Source organism: Ceratotherium simum, chromosome 19 (assembly GCF_057802395.1).
Source record: "Ceratotherium simum simum isolate JZ-2026a chromosome 19, ASM5780239v1, whole genome shotgun sequence".
Lineage (NCBI taxonomy): Eukaryota > Metazoa > Chordata > Mammalia > Perissodactyla > Rhinocerotidae > Ceratotherium > Ceratotherium simum.
Genome location: NC_141918.1, coordinates 8,963,652 through 8,982,869, shown reverse-complemented (window position 1 = coordinate 8,982,869; position 19,218 = coordinate 8,963,652). Strand labels below are relative to the sequence as shown.

Genomic DNA, 19,218 nt, shown 5'->3' with positions numbered 1-19,218 from the left:
GTTCTGCCTGAGTTGGTCCTCTGCCAGTGGATTTGAAGTAGGGAACACCTTTCTTGTTTATGTACAGCTTTGTTTACTTTGATTCTAACAATTCAACAGGTTGTAAATTGGAGGCCTTTGTTTTGTTTTTCAGTAGGTGGCCACTATAGTGCAAGTTTTGGTTTATTTGACCCAAGCTGCCTCTGGCTATATTTGAGAATTGGCACTTTCCACCCTCCATCACCTCTGCCAGAGGTGTCACCAGTACCCTCCTCATCACTGCTTGTGCCTCTAGGGTCAATGGTGCCTTACTACTGCCGGTGTTGCTGAAGTTGCTGGTGTTGCCATTGGGGGCACTGGGATGGTGGGTGCCTCCACCACATTGGGGGTTGCTTGGATAGGGGCACTGCCGCATGGCAGTGGGAGAGTCAGAGTCTCCAGTGCCTCCACTGCATCTGGGGTTATTGGGGTCATGCACACAGTGGGGATGGCAGCCCAGAGTGGCAGGTGCCACCGTGGCTGGAGGGACAAGGGTGGCAGGCCTCATTGCCACTGCTTCCTGGTTCCCTGTGGCCACAGGTGCCACTGCAGCCAGGAGGCAGGAGTCATGTGCGCTGCTTCTGCTGCTGCTACTGGGTTCCCTGGGACTACGGGCTTAGCTGCCATGGCCAGGGGCTGGGAACGCGGGCACTGCTTCCGCTGTTCCCCCAGTTCCACCTCCTCTGTGTATTCCAGTCTACCCAACTTCAGATGTACAGATGTGTGGATCTCTCCAGAGTCCTGGTGTGCTGGGCAGAGGAACCTTTGTTGAGTTATGGATGTTTTACCTAGTTGTAGATTGAAGGCAGGAGAGGAAGGGAACTTCTCATGCTGCTGTGATGCTGACCCATGTATTACTTTTAAAAATAAATAAAATGATAATAACCTTTTAAAACCATAAAATTGTGCCATTTTCAGGATTAACAGTTTGCAAACAATCTGACATATACCATTTGTAAAGTTTTTTCTTCAGAGCTGTACTGTGCTATATTAGTGGAAAAACTGAGTTCCAGTACCTGCATTGGGCAAGTTGCTTATCATCTCAGAGCCTCTGTTTCCTCTTCCAAAATGACTCTAATTACAGTTGCTCTACTTCTCAGAATTGTTGAGGGGATCAAATGAAATATGTTAAAACAATTTATAAGTCATAAAGTACATTATAAAGTTAGGCAGTGATTTATTATGTAGTCAAAATCTTAAAAATTTGCAGCTAGAATATTACAATTAGATGTTTCCTAGATAACACGTGGCACATTCATAATCAGAACATTAAAAATAAAAACATAGAAAGCTAGTACTAATTCAGAAAATCAAACTATGATATAAATATGGCATCGAGTTCCATTCTTAATCAATTGGTAGTGCTGCAGCTAAAGTTAACTCTCATTCTAAGACACTACTCTGTTAACACAAATAATGTCTAGCAAACAGTATCTTTATTTCCATGACATTTTTGCATTACCATTTATTAATGACAGGTTCTCACAAATGTCTGTAGAATTAGGATTTTAGTATTAAATAATAGTTAAATAAAGGAAAGACTTTATTTGTTCACTGTTATATCCCCATTGCCTCGAACATTGTCTGAGACATAAATATTTGTTGGAAGAATGAATGAAATAATACTTTGATAATTGGAGAAAAGACTTTAAGAACAGCCATAAAACATAACATATAAAAATGTTAAGCATAAATACTGGTAATATGTGTAATATTCTGAAATTTCTTTGACGCACATATGTCTGGCAGATTTATCCTTTCTTCTTATTTGCTTTACTTAGGGACGTGCTGCCTTAACACAAGAGAAGGAGGAATTTGCCCATGAACATGAAGAAATGAAAAACTTAGAAGCCATTGTTCAAAATATAAAACCAACTGCCCTCATAGGTAAACTTCTTTTCCCTCTCTCCCATAAGCCCCACCTCCACCCCATTTTAGCCTGCTTCGTTTTCTTATTGCTGATTTTTGAGGCATTATTTACTTTTTTGAAATCCTAACCTTTGGAATTCACAAACAAAATACATATTCACTGAAGCAACAAGACCCCATAGATACCTAGATTTGTAAATTCGGTGCTGTCTTCTTAATCTTACCGATCCCAGATGAAGTGAGTGGCCCTCTGCTAACTCTGTCAATCTGTTAGTACCTCGCATATTCAGCACTTTACCAGGCTTAATTACTCCAGATAGACAGTGGCTCTCAAATAGGAGTGATTTGGCCCCCAAGGAAACATTTGGCAATGTCTGGAGACATTTTTGGTTGTCACAAATAGGGGAGACGGGGAGGTCAGGGCTATTGACATCTGGTGGGCAGAGGCTCGGAATGCTGCTCAACGTCCTACAATGCACAGGAAAGCCCCCCCAACAAGAAATTATCCCACTCAAAATGTTAATAGCATCAAGGTTGAGAAACACTGAACTATACTCTCCTTCAAGACAGGGACCATATTTCATGTATCTTTACATTCCTCATAGCACTTAATACAGTAGCTTATACATTGCATATGCACAGTAAGGTGTTTAATACAGTCAATGTAGTTGAAAAAAACTCAAAGGAAGTTATGAAACTTTATCCCTTATTTTGTGTGTATATAACGTCAGACGTGCTTTGTATCATACTCCATTCCTAGAAACTCTTGTGAAACAGAAGACAATATTGAGAATAATGTTGATAACCATAACAAAGACAAATCCTTACTCCATGACAGGAACCTTAGTAAGCCTTTTTTGGTGTTTTTTACAAAATATGTTCTATCAGGAATATTACTTATTTTTCATTTCCATTATTTCAATTGCTATATTCTTCTGTTAAAATTCTTTCAATGAGTCATCCTTTAGTTTTACAATTGAATCAGGTATTGTCTTAAGTGTTAGCACTGGTTTCTAAAACATAATTACTGTATAGCCTGAGAGACTGAACTATACTCACAGAATTGTTTATAACATTGGACGCATTTTAATTTCTGGTATAAATGCCTTTAATCAGAATTCCTAGTGATTAGTCACTAACTCAATGTATTATGAGTCAAATGTTGTATGTGCTATTTTTTAATAGATACTTGTAGATTTGTGGCCCTAAAGATTGTTGGTGTTTACAAACATCTCTTTTTGTGACTTTAATACAAATATTCTGTATTTTATTTAGGGTCTACTAGAAAATAACCTGACATGTCTTGTTGGGTTTTGGGCATGAGCTTCTTGGATTATTAACCAACGATGGTCCTATTCACTGGTTTCTCATTTCTACATTAGGAGTTGCTGCAATTGGTGGTGCATTCTCAGAACAAATTCTCAAAGATATGGCTGCCTTCAATGAACGGCCTATTATTTTTGCTTTGAGTAATCCAACTAGCAAAGCAGAATGTACTGCAGAGCAGTGCTATAAACTAACCAAGGTAAAGCAAAAGTATAACTGATATCTTATAATCCAATTTTGATTCATTATAGGGAAGCTCTGGGTTTCTAAGGTGCTTGCTACTTATCCTTTAAAAATTATACAACCAAGGCTGAAAGAAAAGTGAACAGTTCAGAAGTGATGAGATCTATTTCCTTTTCTAGAGTGTTGTTGTATAAATCCTTTTCTTCAATAAAACAAAATAAACTTTGTAATATTTTATTGATGATTTACCTTCAGTGATTTGGAAGTATCTAAGATTTAAACATAAAAGTCAAAAAGGAAAAACCTTGATTCTAGATGCTTATTAAAATAACTTTTAAGTAGCTATTCCCAAACATTGAAGCATATAGTATAAAACCACAATCTTATTTTTGCTTTGCTAAATTCTGGGTTTGGATTTTGATGCCATGGGTGGAGCATTTGGGCAGCTATTTTGACATCCAGCTGGGTTGGGATAGGAGTCCTCAAAGCTTCAGTACTTTACTGTTTTCAAAGAAGTGACTTATTTTGTTTATATGTAATGTTTATACTATGTTTATATTAGTTTATATTTGACTGATATGTTGGCAAGAGCCTTCTTTCCCTTCAAAGACTTGAAAATGTCATTACAACAAAATAGAGGTTGAGTCATATATATCTAAAACTTTTATTTTGGAAATAAATCCAAAATGAACTAGAAAAGGTAAACAGGACACAAAGTTATGTCACTGCACAAATCAGAACTTGATGGCTCCACTTCTTTGATATTATATCCTTAAATGCTTATTACTAGAATTAATGAAATTTTGGCAAGGAGCTACTCCATTGTTTATCTCTCTTGTCTGGAATGCCATTAATGTTCTCAATAATTTAAATTTTTATCCCATCTCTAGATTGGGGAATTTGCCTCACATTCTTCAGGAGTCCTTAAGTCTTTCAAGGAGGAAAAACACCCTCTGAGCAATAACAAAATTTTAGCATGGTTCATTGCTCATGGTAGGCACATAATAAATAAGCGTTTAAGTAGTTATTTTGTTTTGGGATATCTCAATAGGCCTCAAGAGTTTATAGACTCACCTGTAATAGACAGAAACAAGATTAGTCAAATTTATAGAGAAGTATTTTTAAGTTTGAATGTGTCTGATATAAATGGCCTGAACTCTTTCTTATCATCTTGCCTAATGTTCTCTGCTGTTACACATAAAATTGAAAGTCATTTTGAGGCAGAAAATTTAAACACTGATTCAGCCATAGGATTATGGAACAAGAAAAGGTCTACCTGTTATGGACATGAGTCTCTGCAGCTGCAGGCACAGGTGAAAAGTTGTTAGGAAAGGTTGAAAATACAAAATACTTTTAAAAAGGTTATTGAACCGTGAAAAGCTATAGTTATACCAAACATGGTATGCAGAAATTTCCTTCTCCGTATTAACAATACATATATATGAGAATGTTAAGTTAAACATCATTTATTTAATGCCATTCCTCTGTGAAATATGAAGATTATAGAACAATAGGCGGGAGGAGTGGGAGTGAAGGAAAGGCCGGAGATCAAGAGATAAACAAGCATGTATAGAATGTCACAAGTTTCTTTCTCAAATAGAATTTTCAAAGGTATATATCAAATATGTATATCAAATAATAATTTAGTTACATTAGAGGATTGCTTATAATAAAACATTTTATCTGCTAAACAGAGCTAAAGATATCAGACTTGTCTAAAAACAAAACCTAATTTTGTGCAAAACATAACAGGGTCTTCTAGACACCTAGATGAGAATTTCTATTTTCTTTCTCATCTGTTTTCATCTTTTTATATCCTGAATAAAGTTGAATCATATTATATAATTTTACCCTTATACAAAAGGTATATTATGGCATTAAAAAAATGAATAAGTTAATATTATGAATATCATAATGGATTTAGACTCTAGATATAAGAAGGATGAAAGTTACAACCCAGTCTATCATCATTTAAGCTATACTTTGGGGATTTGGTGCTTTAGACTTTTCAGATGCATTTTTTAGATTGTAGATGTTTTATTTGTTGATGGTTTCCTATTCCTATTTTAGAAACCTGAGTGCTCTCAATATACCTCTACCCTCACCCTCACGGGTCAGACAGATGCCCCTCTTTTGATTAGTAGTATGGAATGCGGCCCTGAGTTAATGCCATCTTAGAGCACGTAATACATGAGGTTCCTCAAAAACATTAAGACAAAATATTAAAATTAGAAAAAAATAAAGACAATTTTTGGCAATGATTGACAATTCAATATTCCTCTTATTGGCTAATCCCACTTGTGCTAATGAGTTTGTTTCCTATATGATTTTCCATGTAATTCTTTACAATATAGAAATATATAAAATTTGTCCCACTGGTTATGTTGAAATGTGTTGATCTCTAAACTCTAACCTAAAATGTTATTCTTTCCAATACTCTAATATTAACCTACCATTTTTATCTTCAGAAGTCTATAATGGGAAGCCTATGTAGAAATGGTTGATAGGCCTATGAGTTTGGACCACTGCAGAGACCAGAGTGGTGGTCTTGGGGTATCGTGTGCTTTGCACACTTGCCCTAAAGTAGAGAGTAAGATGGAGAGCAGTAATAATCACCCACTTCAGAGCTTATTGCTGCCATCATAAAAGCTTGCCCAGACTTATTAGGGAGTTATTGAAAACCTAGCTTCTTTCTAAATACACAATACTTGAACTATGGCTCAGTTCTGTTATGATGCATTTGTTTTAACATATCTTGCTTCTTTTTAAAGTTGTGTGTCTGTGTTGTAGGGGCGTGCAATTTTTGCCAGTGGCAGTCCTTTTGATCCAGTCACTCTTCCGGATGGACAGACCCTGTATCCTGGCCAAGGCAACAACTCCTACGTGTTTCCTGGAGTTGCTCTTGGTGTTGTGGCGTGTGGATTGAGGCATATCACTGATAAGATTTTTCTTACTACTGCCAAGGTATTGTAAAATACTCTTAAGTTCGCCAAGGCTATAAAATACCAAATGAGTTCGGTGTAGGTTGTCTAATCCTTTATTTATCTGGCATCTCAGCTCACTCCCTAGAAGGTGTCAAGTCTGAAGAAGACAAAATCTTTCCCAGTGGATAATAGTGGTTGGGTAGTAGGTTTATATTGAGTCACTAGTAAAAGATATTTTTCTTCAGTATCCAGCAGAAGAGTTGTATTCTGATTTTTTAAAAGAAACCCTTTTTTATCTTCACATTTCCAATCAAATTCTGTGACAGTAATGACACAATTAAAAGTTTTGTTTCCAAATCGTGGGTTAAGTGGTAAATATTTCTCCAATGAGAACCTTTCTAAATAATGGCATTTTGAAGATTTAAAATGAAAGTCTAATTTGGTATAGTGAAGAAGTGTTTATCATTCAGGGTTCAGTGCAGAAAACAGAAACCACTCTAGTATTTTAAGCAGAAAAGAAACTAAAACAGGAAATTAGATGTTTATAAAGTCATTAAAAGGACAAAAATGGGCTCTAGTGTGGGCCTGCAGGAAAGATTCTCAGAACACAACAGAGCAAACCCACTAGGGATGCTCGAACTGTTAAGAACTATGAAGGATCTGAAATTTTACCCTACTTGCAAGCTAACAAGTTAGCCTGCCACGGTTTCATAGATGCTGGCAAAAGACACAAGACTCTTAGGTCAGAGACAAAGGACTTATTACTCGTGGCACGGGAGGTACCATGAGCTTCAGGTTCCCCTCAGCTCCCCTTGCCCCCCAAGCCTCGGGGGTGGTGCAGCATTTGGACATAGATTTATGAAACCGTGAGCTTTCATGTTCATGAAAATCAAAATCAGAATGTTCATCTGGTTGATATCATGTTGGAAGAAGATGCAATTCATGAATGAGAAATTTGAGTGAATTTCTTCTTAAAATTAAACTGCTGTACAGCATCATAACTCAACTGAACCAAATAAAAATTGGTTAATGTTCCAATATTTCATCATGCAAACATACTATTCTTTCCATTGTGACGAGGAACTCTGAGGATATAGACAGATTCTTGTGTAATTGATGTGATCTAAAGGAACATAATCCCAGTGTTGAGCACTTGGCATCCGTCTGTGAGCAGATGCCTGGAAGCTGTAATGTTCCGCTCCTTTTTCTTCACTGCATTAAAGCATGACAGCTGATGTCTGTGTTTCTTAAACTCAAAAAAATCTTGTTAAACACAAATAGATGGCTAATTACTAAGAGAGCTTTTCAAAGTTGTTCTTACAATAAGGAAGATGTAATCATTGTCTTTTAGAGCAGACACGTCAGAAGAAAAACAATGATCTTTTGCTTATGCAAGCCAGTGTTTTCTCTCCTGCATAACCCTAGCACCCTCTAGTGACGAATTTCATGAAAAGACTCTGTCCAGTTACTATCCAGGAAAAGTAATAATCACTACCAAAAAACTCTGAACAAAAAAATAAAATGTGGTTATTCTTATCTAGCTAGTGATCTCTCCAGCTAAATCTTTTGGCCGTTCCACTGGTTTTCTCTTAGCCTTCAACACAACGTTTCTGTTTCTCATACCGCCTCATTGCTGTCTTTGTCTCCTTTTCCTGTCTCTTAACCAGCAGCAATTTTCTAGCATGCATTTTTTTTTGTCCTCACTTTTTTCTTCCCTTTTTCTTATGCTTTCAGAGATCTCACCCATTCTCTTGCTTCCATTATCTTCATTCTAGAAGTGGCTAAATCTGTGTATCGCTGTTCTCATCTTTTACCATATCTCCAGTTACCTGATGGGATGGATATTTCCACAGAAATGCCCTGATATTTTCTGAAACACAAGATATGTAAAACCATACATCTCATCTTCCATCACTCTCAATATTCCCGTTTCTATCAGTGACACCCACTTTCTAAGCAGGCACCAAAGCTTAGAAGCCTGATATTGTTTTCCTTCTCCCTCCTCCTGAAGCCTTCAAACACGCCGTGCATACGTACCCCCACGTCACTGCTCTATCTATTATCCTGCCTGGAGAACTCTGGGAATTATTCCCTACCTGTCTGAGCCTCTCCTTCAGGTCACTGCTTCGGTCCCACCGCATCCTTGAATCCTTCTGTGACTACTCTGGCTCATCTGGCTCTTTCTCTTTAGCCATGGCTGTCTTTATCAAACACTTGCACATTTAATTTTATTCCTAGTTGTATCATGCTCTTGAAAGCTTCATATTTTAAACAATTAAGTGTTGCTTTATAATTAAGTTATGAATTACCTTCTTTAAAGACAGAGAGTCTTCCTTATACTTCTTTCTAAACACGAGTAGCACTTAGCACAATGCTAAAGCATGTAACAGAAATCTAGTAAATACTTACTGAATTGAATTAAATAGAACTAGTCAGGGCTGGCCCTGTGGCCTGGTGGTTAAATTCGGCATGCTCCAGTTTGGCACCCTGGGTTCAATTCCTGGGTGTGGACCTATACCACTCATCAGCCATGCTGTGGCGGTGACTCACATATAAAATAGAGAAGATTGGTGCAGATATTGGCTCAGGGTGAATCTTCCTCAAGCAAAAAGAGGAAGATTGACAACAGATATTACCTCAGGGTGAATCTTCCTCAGAAAAAAAAAAAAAGAACTAGTCATATATCTTAGCAAGAAGAATAAATACAATATCACAGATACTCACTGCTAGAGACCCCAAAAAAGAGGAAAATCCTTCCTGTCTAGGTTATATGTTGTAGTTAACAAAAGTAACATATAGGGGATCCAGGTGGATTTTTTGTTTGTCAATATCAAATTTAATAACTGTTAGGATTGTTGTCAAAATACTAGTTGGGTCTCTTATGGAACTAGAAATCTCATGGATTGGCACCAATCCCAAAGACTATCTTGGACATTTTTATGTCATGAAGAGATTTTTGGCTTTCCTGGTACTCTGGACAGTCTTCAGGACTTCTGATGAGAGCCCCTGGTGCTCCCCCGGGTGAGCCCTCCTGGTCCTGTGTGCTCTGTACAGCAGCCTGGGAACAGACTCCACCTCCTATCCACATCTGGGAGGCAAACCTTGGCCTCCTGTGCTCACACAACTCCTCCTGAAGCACCTGCTTTGTGTCCTCTCATCCCCCGACCCCACCACTTTCTGACATCTGCCCAGAGGACACTAGAGACGATCACCACCGACAACAGCATCTGGAGGAAACCGATTCATTCAAGTCGCTGGATAACTGAAAATCCAGCTGCCATAACACTGTCAAAATCAAACAGAGGTGATTTGAAAGCAGCCACAATGTAGTTAAAGAGAGAGACCCCAATAGCATATCAAAAGCAGCAATAGTTTTTGAATGAGTGAGCCAATGGACAAGAGTGAGACTAAGACTCTGGTATACGGTCTCCTTTCCCCCAGGATCAGTCCCTGACATTTTAGTGGTTTGGTTCCTAACAGTAGGCTCCCCGTGGTCACCTGTTTGGTACTTGGCTCCATTCCACAATTTCTTGGCTCCCTCTGTGTATGACAGGCATATGTGGAGAGCAAAGATTCAGAGTGATTCCTCTTTATTCAGCCATCTTCTGACTATCCCCAGTCTCTTTAAAATGATATCGTGTAACATTCTGGAGAGAAAACAATGATGTTTAATACCAGCAATGTGCCAATGTGATAGGAGCAATATACGTATTATCTCATTTAAAAGATTGAAAACACTTGAAATTGGTTGGGTATGTAACTTGCCTCCAAATCAAATAGCTAATAAGCTAATATGTTGTAGAGCTAGATCTGACGCCAAAAACTATTGTGCTTCCACCCTGCCATGCTGGCTGCCTACCTGTTCTTTTTAAAATGAAATAGCTGAGATTTATTGAACACTTTTTTTCCCAGACGGTGTGGTAAATTCTTCAGTAGCATTTATTTAATTTAATCCTATAAATTAGGAACTGTTATTAATCTTACATCACCAAAGAGAAAATTAGGCTCAGTAAGATTAATTAATTTTCCCAAATTCAAACAAAGAAATTGGTGCCGTCAGAATTTGGAGGTGGGTCACCTCGCGCCGAAGCCTGAGCTTCCAGCCGCCGTGCCGTTACATCTTTTCAAGACCCTGCTGCTTGTGTCTCCTTACCCAGTGAGACAGCAATACCAGATACACCCACAAAAGTTTTTGCTGTAACATCTAAGAAATGCCAACTGATTTAAATCTGCCACAAGTCCTTTGCAGAGCAGCAAGGAATAACAAGAATTTTTAAGTGGCCTAAATTCAATGCGGAATTTCTCCCCAATCACTGTTTTAAATAATTCTCCATCAAATCTCCCTTTTCTTTCTCTTAATGGCATCTCAGTAACTTGCAGTTCATTTTCAATTCACTCATTCTTTTAACAAGTATTAGTTAAGTACCTACCATGTGCTAGGCATAATTCGCAGTACTGGGGATATGTTAGTGAACAATAATTAAACATCTGTCCAGGTCAAAATTTGTATCCAGTTCAAATATCATCTCTTCTTCCTGCAGTATAAGAGGGCTGCAGTAGCAGGTAGGGAAGAACCGTCTTCTCTTTCACTCTTCCTTCGACACCAGCACCTTGAGAAGTTTGGGGGAAAGAGTGTGGCTAGGCTCTGAAAAACTTCCTCCCCGCTCTCATCAAAGCCTGCTTCCTCAAATGTGTTGGAAATAGGAACGAAGGGTATGGAAAAGGGAAAGCATCTCTTTTATTAACTCTTCACTATTTTAGGCCATGAAACCCTCTGTGGCAAGGTCCAAAATCTGGCTGTCTCCTGGGGCACATGTACAAGAGTTCCGAGGACCCCTCGGGACCTTCTGTGGCAGCGTTCTCTGACATGAGAGGTCTGGCTCAGTGCAGCCTCCTTCTTCTCCCTCCGTTTTCCCAGCCTGCGAGATCCTCCTCTGCCGTGGTCGCTCAGCCTTGGAAACTCATGCGTTCTTACCATATCCAGTGATGGGAGTGCACGCTGCTCCACAGCCGCCCCTCTCTGTCTTTCTCTGCCTTCCACTCTCTTCTCCTCTACTTACGTAAACACATCTGTAACTGTTCAGGCCAAATGGGGAACAGAGTGCCAACCTCTCCTTCTGGAAGGCACCTCAAGCTTTCAAGAAGAGATGGCATGCACTAACAAGAGGGGAAGAGAGAAAAAAAGTTTGGGGCCCTGGTCACCAATTCTAGGGCAAAGGAAATTTTTACTCTACGTCCTGTTACAAGTGCAAGAAATAAATGAGTTAAATAGTGTGTTTATTATAAAATTACTTATGACGAACACTCTGTAATTGTAATTATATAATATTTTGTATATGTAATATTAATCAAATAGCAGTTATGCTAACAACTTCATCTCCCTTTCCCCACCCCCCCTTAACCCCTGCTTAAATATCCTTATTCAGAAGTCCTCATAGGATGTAACCCAAACTCCTCAATTTGGTATTGACAATGCTCCAATCCTTGCTTCTCTACACAAGCCCTCTGCTCCCCCAGAGCTGGACACTGGGGCTCACCGAGTCCACGTCATGCATTTGGTCTGAATCTGGCTTCATTCTGGAGTGCCACCCCTTTCCTGTTTGTCCAACTCCTGGCTTTCCTTCAATTCCACACTCATGCTCCCTTCACGGTCCCTCTGGATTTCTTAATACTCACACTTCACCTTTAGCCTAGGCTGTCTTCTCTTTCAGTATTCTCTTTTTTCTTCCTATACCCTGTTACCTCACTAAATTATACACGTCTCAGGGGCAGGAACTGCTTTTTTAACCTCTCTGTAGTGTTATATCTTTCATATTTGCTGATGGCAACAAAACAATGTTTGAGAAATAGTTCATGATTAAATAAATCTAAAAGATATTAAAAGATACTGAAAAATAAGTGTTTGATTATTCAGAATATCTCAAATGAGGAAGGTTTTCTACTTCCTCTCTTCATCCACAGTTCTATTAAGTAAAGACACAGCTATATACACTGATTTAGACCCACTGCACTGAAAGACTTAAGGAAAGTCTTAGAGCTAGAGGGCACTTCAAGTTTGCTGAGTCCACCTCTGTGCCCTAGTAGGTTCAATCAATAATTTATCCCTATTTTATATATATATAGTATTTTATTGTTGAACCATTTGTGGGAAACTTACAGATATTTTGCCCCTAACCCCTAAATATTTCAAGACATTTTCTTATGTGATCACTGTACCATTATCAATTCAGAAACTTTAACAATGATATAATACTGTTATCTAATATACAGTGTAAATTCAAATTTTACCAATTACCTATGAACAAGTACCTTTACAGCCTCTAGACTAATCCTTTAGTCTGCAAGAATACTTCAGCCTTTCTGGTTCTTTTATGGCATTGCCATTTTGGAGAGTACTGGCTAGTTTTTTACAATGTGCCTCAATTTGGGTTTATCTGATGGTTTCCTCTTGATTTAGTTCAAGTTATATGGTTTCATTAGGACTACTGAATGCCTAATAATTGTATCCTTCTCAGTGTATCACATCAGGAGGCATAATGTCAATTTGTCTCATTTTTTTAAACCACTTTGTTGAGGTGTGATTGACATACAGAAAGCTGTACGTAATTAATTATACAACTTGATCAGTTTGGAGGCAAGTATACACCTATGAAACTATCACCACAATCTATGTGATAAACAAATCTATCATCTCCAAAAGTTTTTTTCTACCCTCTTTATTATTATTATTTTTTTATGTGTGTGAAAGAATGCTTAGTATAAGATCTACCTTGTTAGCAAATTTTTAAGTATACACTGTTTGATTTAGAAATAGGAGATAGTTTGGAGACAGCAAATGCTGAGGCTAGTTAGGTGATTCAGCTAATCCAGAATCGATGTAAAATTAATATCCTCAAAAGGTACAAATTTCCAGTTATAAGACAAATAGTACTAGGGATGTACTGTACCACGTGATGACTATAGCTAACACTGCTGGATGATACACTGGAAAGTTGTTGAGAGAGTAAATCCTAAGAGTTCTCATCACAAGGAGAAAATTTTTTTCCTTTTTTTCTTTTTTCATTTGTTTCTTTTTATTGTATCTATATAAGATGGATGTTAGTTTAACCTAGTGTGGTAATCATTTCACAATATATGTAAATCAAACCATCATGCTGTATGCTTAAACTTATACAGTGATATATGTCAGTTATTTCTCAATGAACCTAGAAAAAGACTTTAAAACCCTGCTTGCAATATGACTCTGAAATAGCTTTCTCAGCCTCCTGCTCTGCCTCCTGTGCAAGGGGGTGTGAGCTGGGAGTAATGGTGTGATCGGCCTGGGCCACCTCCCCTCCTCGCTGTTCCAGGTCCTTCTCCATCACTTCTGTCGTCCCCCTCTGCCTTCCTTATTCCTCCTTCCCTGCTCCTCTAGTGTATGCAGTGGGAGAGCTGCCAGCATTTCATGGTACGGTAGAAAAGGAACTGGATTAAGAGAAAACTCAGAATGTATTCCCATCTTTTTCACTAATTGTGTGATCCCACCAATCACCAAGCCTCTCTGGGCTCAGTTTTTCCTTGATAAAGGGGGAGACAAAGTTAGATGATCATATTAATGTGATGTGCTTCTGTGTGTGACCATTCACCTAGAGATCCTCATAACAACCCATTGTATGGTGTGAAGTATAAACATTTTTGTCTTTCTTTTTTTTAAGGTCATAGCTCAGCAAGTGTCAGATGAGCACTTGGAAGAGGGCCGGCTTTATCCTCCTTTGAACACCATTAGAGATGTTTCTCTGAAAATCGCAGAAAAGGTAAAACTACTCTTGTTCAAGCCTCATTATTTTTCCTCCCTTCTGTTGCTACGTATTCATTTTTAGGTATTAAAAATCCACTTCCTTGAAATATCTGTATCAACTTATTATGTCAGAAGTCAGAGAAATGAGGCCCGGTGCCTGGGCAGAGCTTAGGAACTCTGTTAGATCCTTAGGAATGGAAGAATCGGTCTGAATCATGAATTTTCCTATCATTCTTTTTCTCTCTTGTAATTTAAATAATTCATTAGGGTTTCCTTTCAGCTGGGTTTCCTCTACATCACCTTTTTAGTTAGTGTTTCCCATATCACACTTGTAATAGTCACCAGAATATTGCAGGTATGGCAGAGTAACATGTAGACCTTGAACCACCTGCCTCATCCATGTCTCCATGATGTACAGCATCCTAAAGATCACAGTTGATTACATTGAGCAGAAGGCAAAACAACGAGGGCAAGGAACTCAAAGCTGTTGGGGTGACAGATGAGCTGTTAAAGGAATTAGGCAAGAATAACCTAAAGGCAGGGAAATTTTCTATAAGATGAGAGAGAAATGGACTTTTTTTTTGCAATCTAGCTGTATTAGTTTACTAGGTTTGCCGTGACAAAATACCACAGACTGAGTGGCTTAAACAACAGAAATGTATTTTCTCACATTTACGGAGGCTAGAAATCAAAGATTAAGGAGTTGGCAGGTCTGGTTTCTTCAGAGGCCTCTCTCCCTGGCTTGTAGATGACTGCCTTCTCACTGTGTCTCCATATGGTCTTTCCTGTCTACATGCACATCCCTGGTGTCTCTCTGTGTGTCCAAATTTACCCTTCTTATAAGAACACAAGCCAGCTTGGGTTAGGGCCCACCTGAATAGCCTGATTTTAACTTAATTGCCTTTTTAAAGGCCTGATCTCTAAATACAGTCACACTCTGAGGTACTGGGGGTTAAGGCTTCAACATTTTCGGGTGACATAGGTGAGCCCCTAATAGTAGTTATACGTTTAAACTGAAGTTTCTCAACCTCAGCACTGCGCACATTTTGGCTGGATGACTCTGTTGTGGGGCTGTCCTGGGCATTGTCAGATGTTTAGCAGCATCCTTGGCCTTTATCCACTAGATGCCAGTAGCCTCTGCATAGTTGTGACAACCAAAAATGTCTCCAGACATTGCCAAGTGTCCCCTTGGAGGCGAAACTGTTCCTGGTTGAAAATCAAAGCTATTAGCAAGTTTATCAAAGCAACACCATTTAGGATTTATATGTCATCATTTATCTTGTTGATTGAGAGTAGATGCTTCAAAAACCAAGTAATCCTTCAAAAAAACTGTAGATAATCTGCTTGGTTACCTATTTTTGAAAGAGTATGCTCATATTTTCTCCTAATTTATATCTAGTAGTTTTTAATTAGTTTGAATTATTAATACACTGAACAGCACATTATCATTTTAAATTCATTTTGGAGATTTAAAGAAAAAGGAATTAGCATATGATTAGAGGAGAAAGTAAGAAAACAAGGGACAGCAGGGGAGTGCAAAAAACTCAGATGTTACACCTAGAGTAATGAAAGAATGCTGAGTGCATAGACAGAAACTGGGAAATCAAGACAAAGAATCAACTTCAGGGAGGAAGATGATATAAGTGACTGCAAGTTTGAAGTGTCAATGACACATCCAAATGTACCGTCTAACATGTAGATGGAAATGACTGAAACTTAGAGAGGGTAGATATAAACATGTGGGAATCATCCAGGTGTGGTACCAGGCGAAGCTCCAGGAGTGGTGGGGATTACCAAGAGGACAAGTATAGAAAGGAAAGAAACTGAAGATAGAACCTAATCTATTATTCTGTCTAGAAGATGGAAGAAAGAAGCCAGTTAAGAAGGGAAGTTATCAGGATTTTAAGAGGAGACTCAGAACTGAGCAGCATGTCAGAAATTAGAGAGGACACAATTTCAGGGTGTGGTGGAAGTTGTGATGAACAGAACCAAATCCTAGTGAGAAAAACAGATGAAGACTTTTGTTTAGTACTTAGGAAGTTATCAGAAACTTTTACAAAAGCAGTTTCAGTAGTATAAGAAGTCCAGGGAGAATTAGGAAAGCAACACAATATAAGCCACTCTTCCAGGGAGGTTGGCATTGACAAGAAGGAGAGACTGGAGATTTCCCTGAGAGAGAGGATCATTAATCTAGTGTGTCCTGGAAGCACGTAGAGGAATGAACTTCCACATAGTCCATGTCAGGAATGAAACAGTGCACTGTGTCATAAAAGTAATATAGCCATTGCACACAGGCACAGGATCTTTTTGGGGTGATGGAAATGTTCTGAAACTAGATGTGGTAACAGTTGCACAACTCTATAAATTTACAAAAATAATTAAATTGTGCACTTAAAATGGTTCAATTTTGTGGTCAGTGAATTATACTTCAAAAAAGCTGTTAAAAAAGTAATAATACCATATTATAGGCACTTTGGAAAATAGAGAAGAGGAAAATATCTGATATTCTTCTTTTCTATCACAAGCATTATTATCATTTTGGTTGTTTGCTTTCAGTCTTTTTTCATTTGTTTGCTTTTCTTCTAACATCGTTATAACGATGTGTAATGGTATATACATGCTTTTGTTTCCTGTTTTTATCATAAACATTTCTCTGTAATATGACACAGTCTTTATAACCTAAAATTTTCATAAATGTATAATTTTACATTAAGATGAGAAACTTATTCTAATACTCTTCAAAATCAGACTTATGCGAATAAGTCTACCATACAAGTAGCTCCTCAGTGATTGTTTTTTTAAAACTGGAGTGAATTAAAGAACACATATGGAGTGATTAATTTTGACAAGAATGAGAATTCATTTTTCTCAAAGAAATTAGGGGAAGAGAAAATGTTTGACAATATAGAGGAGACAATCTGAGTTGATGAAAAGGGAATTGAGATTATTTTTTCTCTGATTAGTTGGAATTTTCTCAGTAAAGTGATGAGCGGTGTCAAACGGAGACTTGACAGGGGGAAAGTTTGAAATTGACTTTTGGGAACTACGAGAAAATGTTTTGTTTTGTTTTGTTTTTTAAAAAAAAAAACAAAGATAAAAGCATAATGTGCAACCACATAGGCCCAAGTAAGGTTAGGAAAAGTATGACACTGCAGGAGACAGCCATGAACAGAGAAAGCTGGCACTGAGGGATTTCCAGACCAGGGCTAGAATGGTGAGTGGGACACAGAAAAATGGAGACGAGATGCTGTGATACTGGCGAAGGGCAGTGAGGCTGCCTCTGGGGTCCAGCTGGTGAGGTGAGCAGGTCAGGAGACCCTGGGATAAACAGAGATTCCGTAGAAGGCTGTGGTCAGAATAGGGATTGTTGAAACTACAAGGTATCTGAGTTCAAACTTCACAGGAATCCTAAGGTATTTAGTTCAGGTTAATTATCAGTCAGGCCATTTCAAGTCTTTTACCACTGGCTTATCTGAGAAATACTGGTACGATCACGTCTGAATAAATCTCTCCTATTCCCTTTTTCCTTTGTTGCTGATATCAAATTCTCCTCTTGCTATCTGATCTACAATTGCATTTTCATTTTATATCTTCTTTGTGTATGCGTGCTTTTATTATAATACAACCTCATTTTTTTTAGAAATAGACAAGATATAAATTAATTTTTTGAAAAGATAAAAACTTCTGACATGTGCTCACCGTCACCTCTATTTATTAAAATAATATTATTTTCTTATTTCTAGATTGTGAAAGATGCATACCAAGAAAAGACAGCCACAGTTTATCCTGAACCCCCAGACAAGGAAGCATTTGTCCGCTCTCAGATGTACAGCACTGATTATGACTACATCCTACCTGATTGTTATTCTTGGCCTGAAGAGGCCCAGAAGATACAGACCAAACTGGACCAGTAGCATGATAGCTGACATTTATAACTCCATAATGAGATCTTGAAATCTTTCATAATTTTTAAAGATTGGAATCTTTTATAATGATTCATAATATGCTAGATTAAGATAATTTCACTTTAACAATCTAAAAATTTATGGAAGAATATTAATATACTTTAGTGTGAACATCTCAGTAGACGATTTTGTTTCATTTACGTTCTGGTTATTTATGATTTCTGTCTTAATTATTTTGCCCAAGTTCCTATAAAAGCTACTTGTACCTACTACTGAGAAACTCATCATTTTTATATCGGGAACTAATGGGAAGACCAAAATTAGTAATAAATTGATATGATCAACATTAAAACTCGTAATTCTTTTGTTGTTCGTTTTGTTGAAAATCTGCTTTTTTTAAATAAAGATAGATATAAATTTAGGTCTAGAAATGGAAACAACACTTACTTTGTTGCCTAGAGAACAATAACTTCTCAGGTATTCCAATCCCAGATTATATTTGTTCTTTTTGTGCAACTAAATTCTAATATTTCTAAGAAAGATCATTGCTGTTTACGATGCCTTGTGCAGCTGTAGATTTTACTGTTCTTTCACCATTATTACATCTTCTCATCACCTGGGTCCCCAGTCTCTTCTAAAAGCACCTTTCTTCCCCTTGACCAAATGTCCTATCCTTCAGCGCCATACTACTGCTGCAGGGCCTTTGTGGACTGTGGCCCCGTCCTGAGGTTGGTGCCTTCAGTTAAGCACGTTCTAAGCGGTGGGAAGAGCCGAGAGGAGAGTAGGTAAGCTCCTTGAGAAAGGGCTGCCTGCAGAGTCAACCTCTTGAGACAAAGATCTCCAGAGACAAGAGGAGCAAGAGCATGTTTCTCAGACAAGCTGGATTCCCACTCGAGTGACCTGCCCTAATGTCCCCTTGATTAACGGGTAATTCAGAGCTCATTGTGTTGCAATAAACTCACTCGCCTCTGAGTTTGGAGAAAGTTTTGTAACCACTTCCTCAATATCAGAAATTATCTTTATATCAGGTATTAAAATATTCTAATTACCATCAGTAGTTACAGCCCAGAAATTGATGTTAATTTCAGATTTTACTTTAGAAATTAGTAATTGAAGCACTAGAACCAATTTTAAATTCTTAAGCTCAGGTGCAATAACATTTGCTATTTATTTGTAGAATTATTTGGAGAATTTTCTGTTTTTGAAGTAATGCTTT

The 19,218-nt window shown here is 38.0% G+C and overlaps 1 protein-coding gene across 3 annotated transcripts in view; it reads left to right on the top strand.

Annotated features, from left to right (window-relative positions):
- The window catches only part of ME1 (malic enzyme 1), a 191,427-nt gene extending 173,052 nt beyond the window's left edge, over positions 1-18,375 (top strand). For all 3 annotated transcript variants that reach the window (XM_004422071.2, XM_087443832.1, XM_087443833.1), the window contains exons 10-14: positions 1,800-1,905; positions 3,270-3,412; positions 6,187-6,360; positions 14,015-14,113; positions 17,841-18,375. In XM_004422071.2, coding sequence (XP_004422128.1) covers positions 1,800-1,905; positions 3,270-3,412; positions 6,187-6,360; positions 14,015-14,113; positions 17,841-18,011 — 693 coding nt within the window. In that variant the 3' untranslated portion in view covers positions 18,012-18,375. The remainder of the gene's footprint in view (positions 1-1,799; positions 1,906-3,269; positions 3,413-6,186; positions 6,361-14,014; positions 14,114-17,840) is intronic.
- The last annotated feature ends 843 nt before the right edge of the window (positions 18,376-19,218 follow it).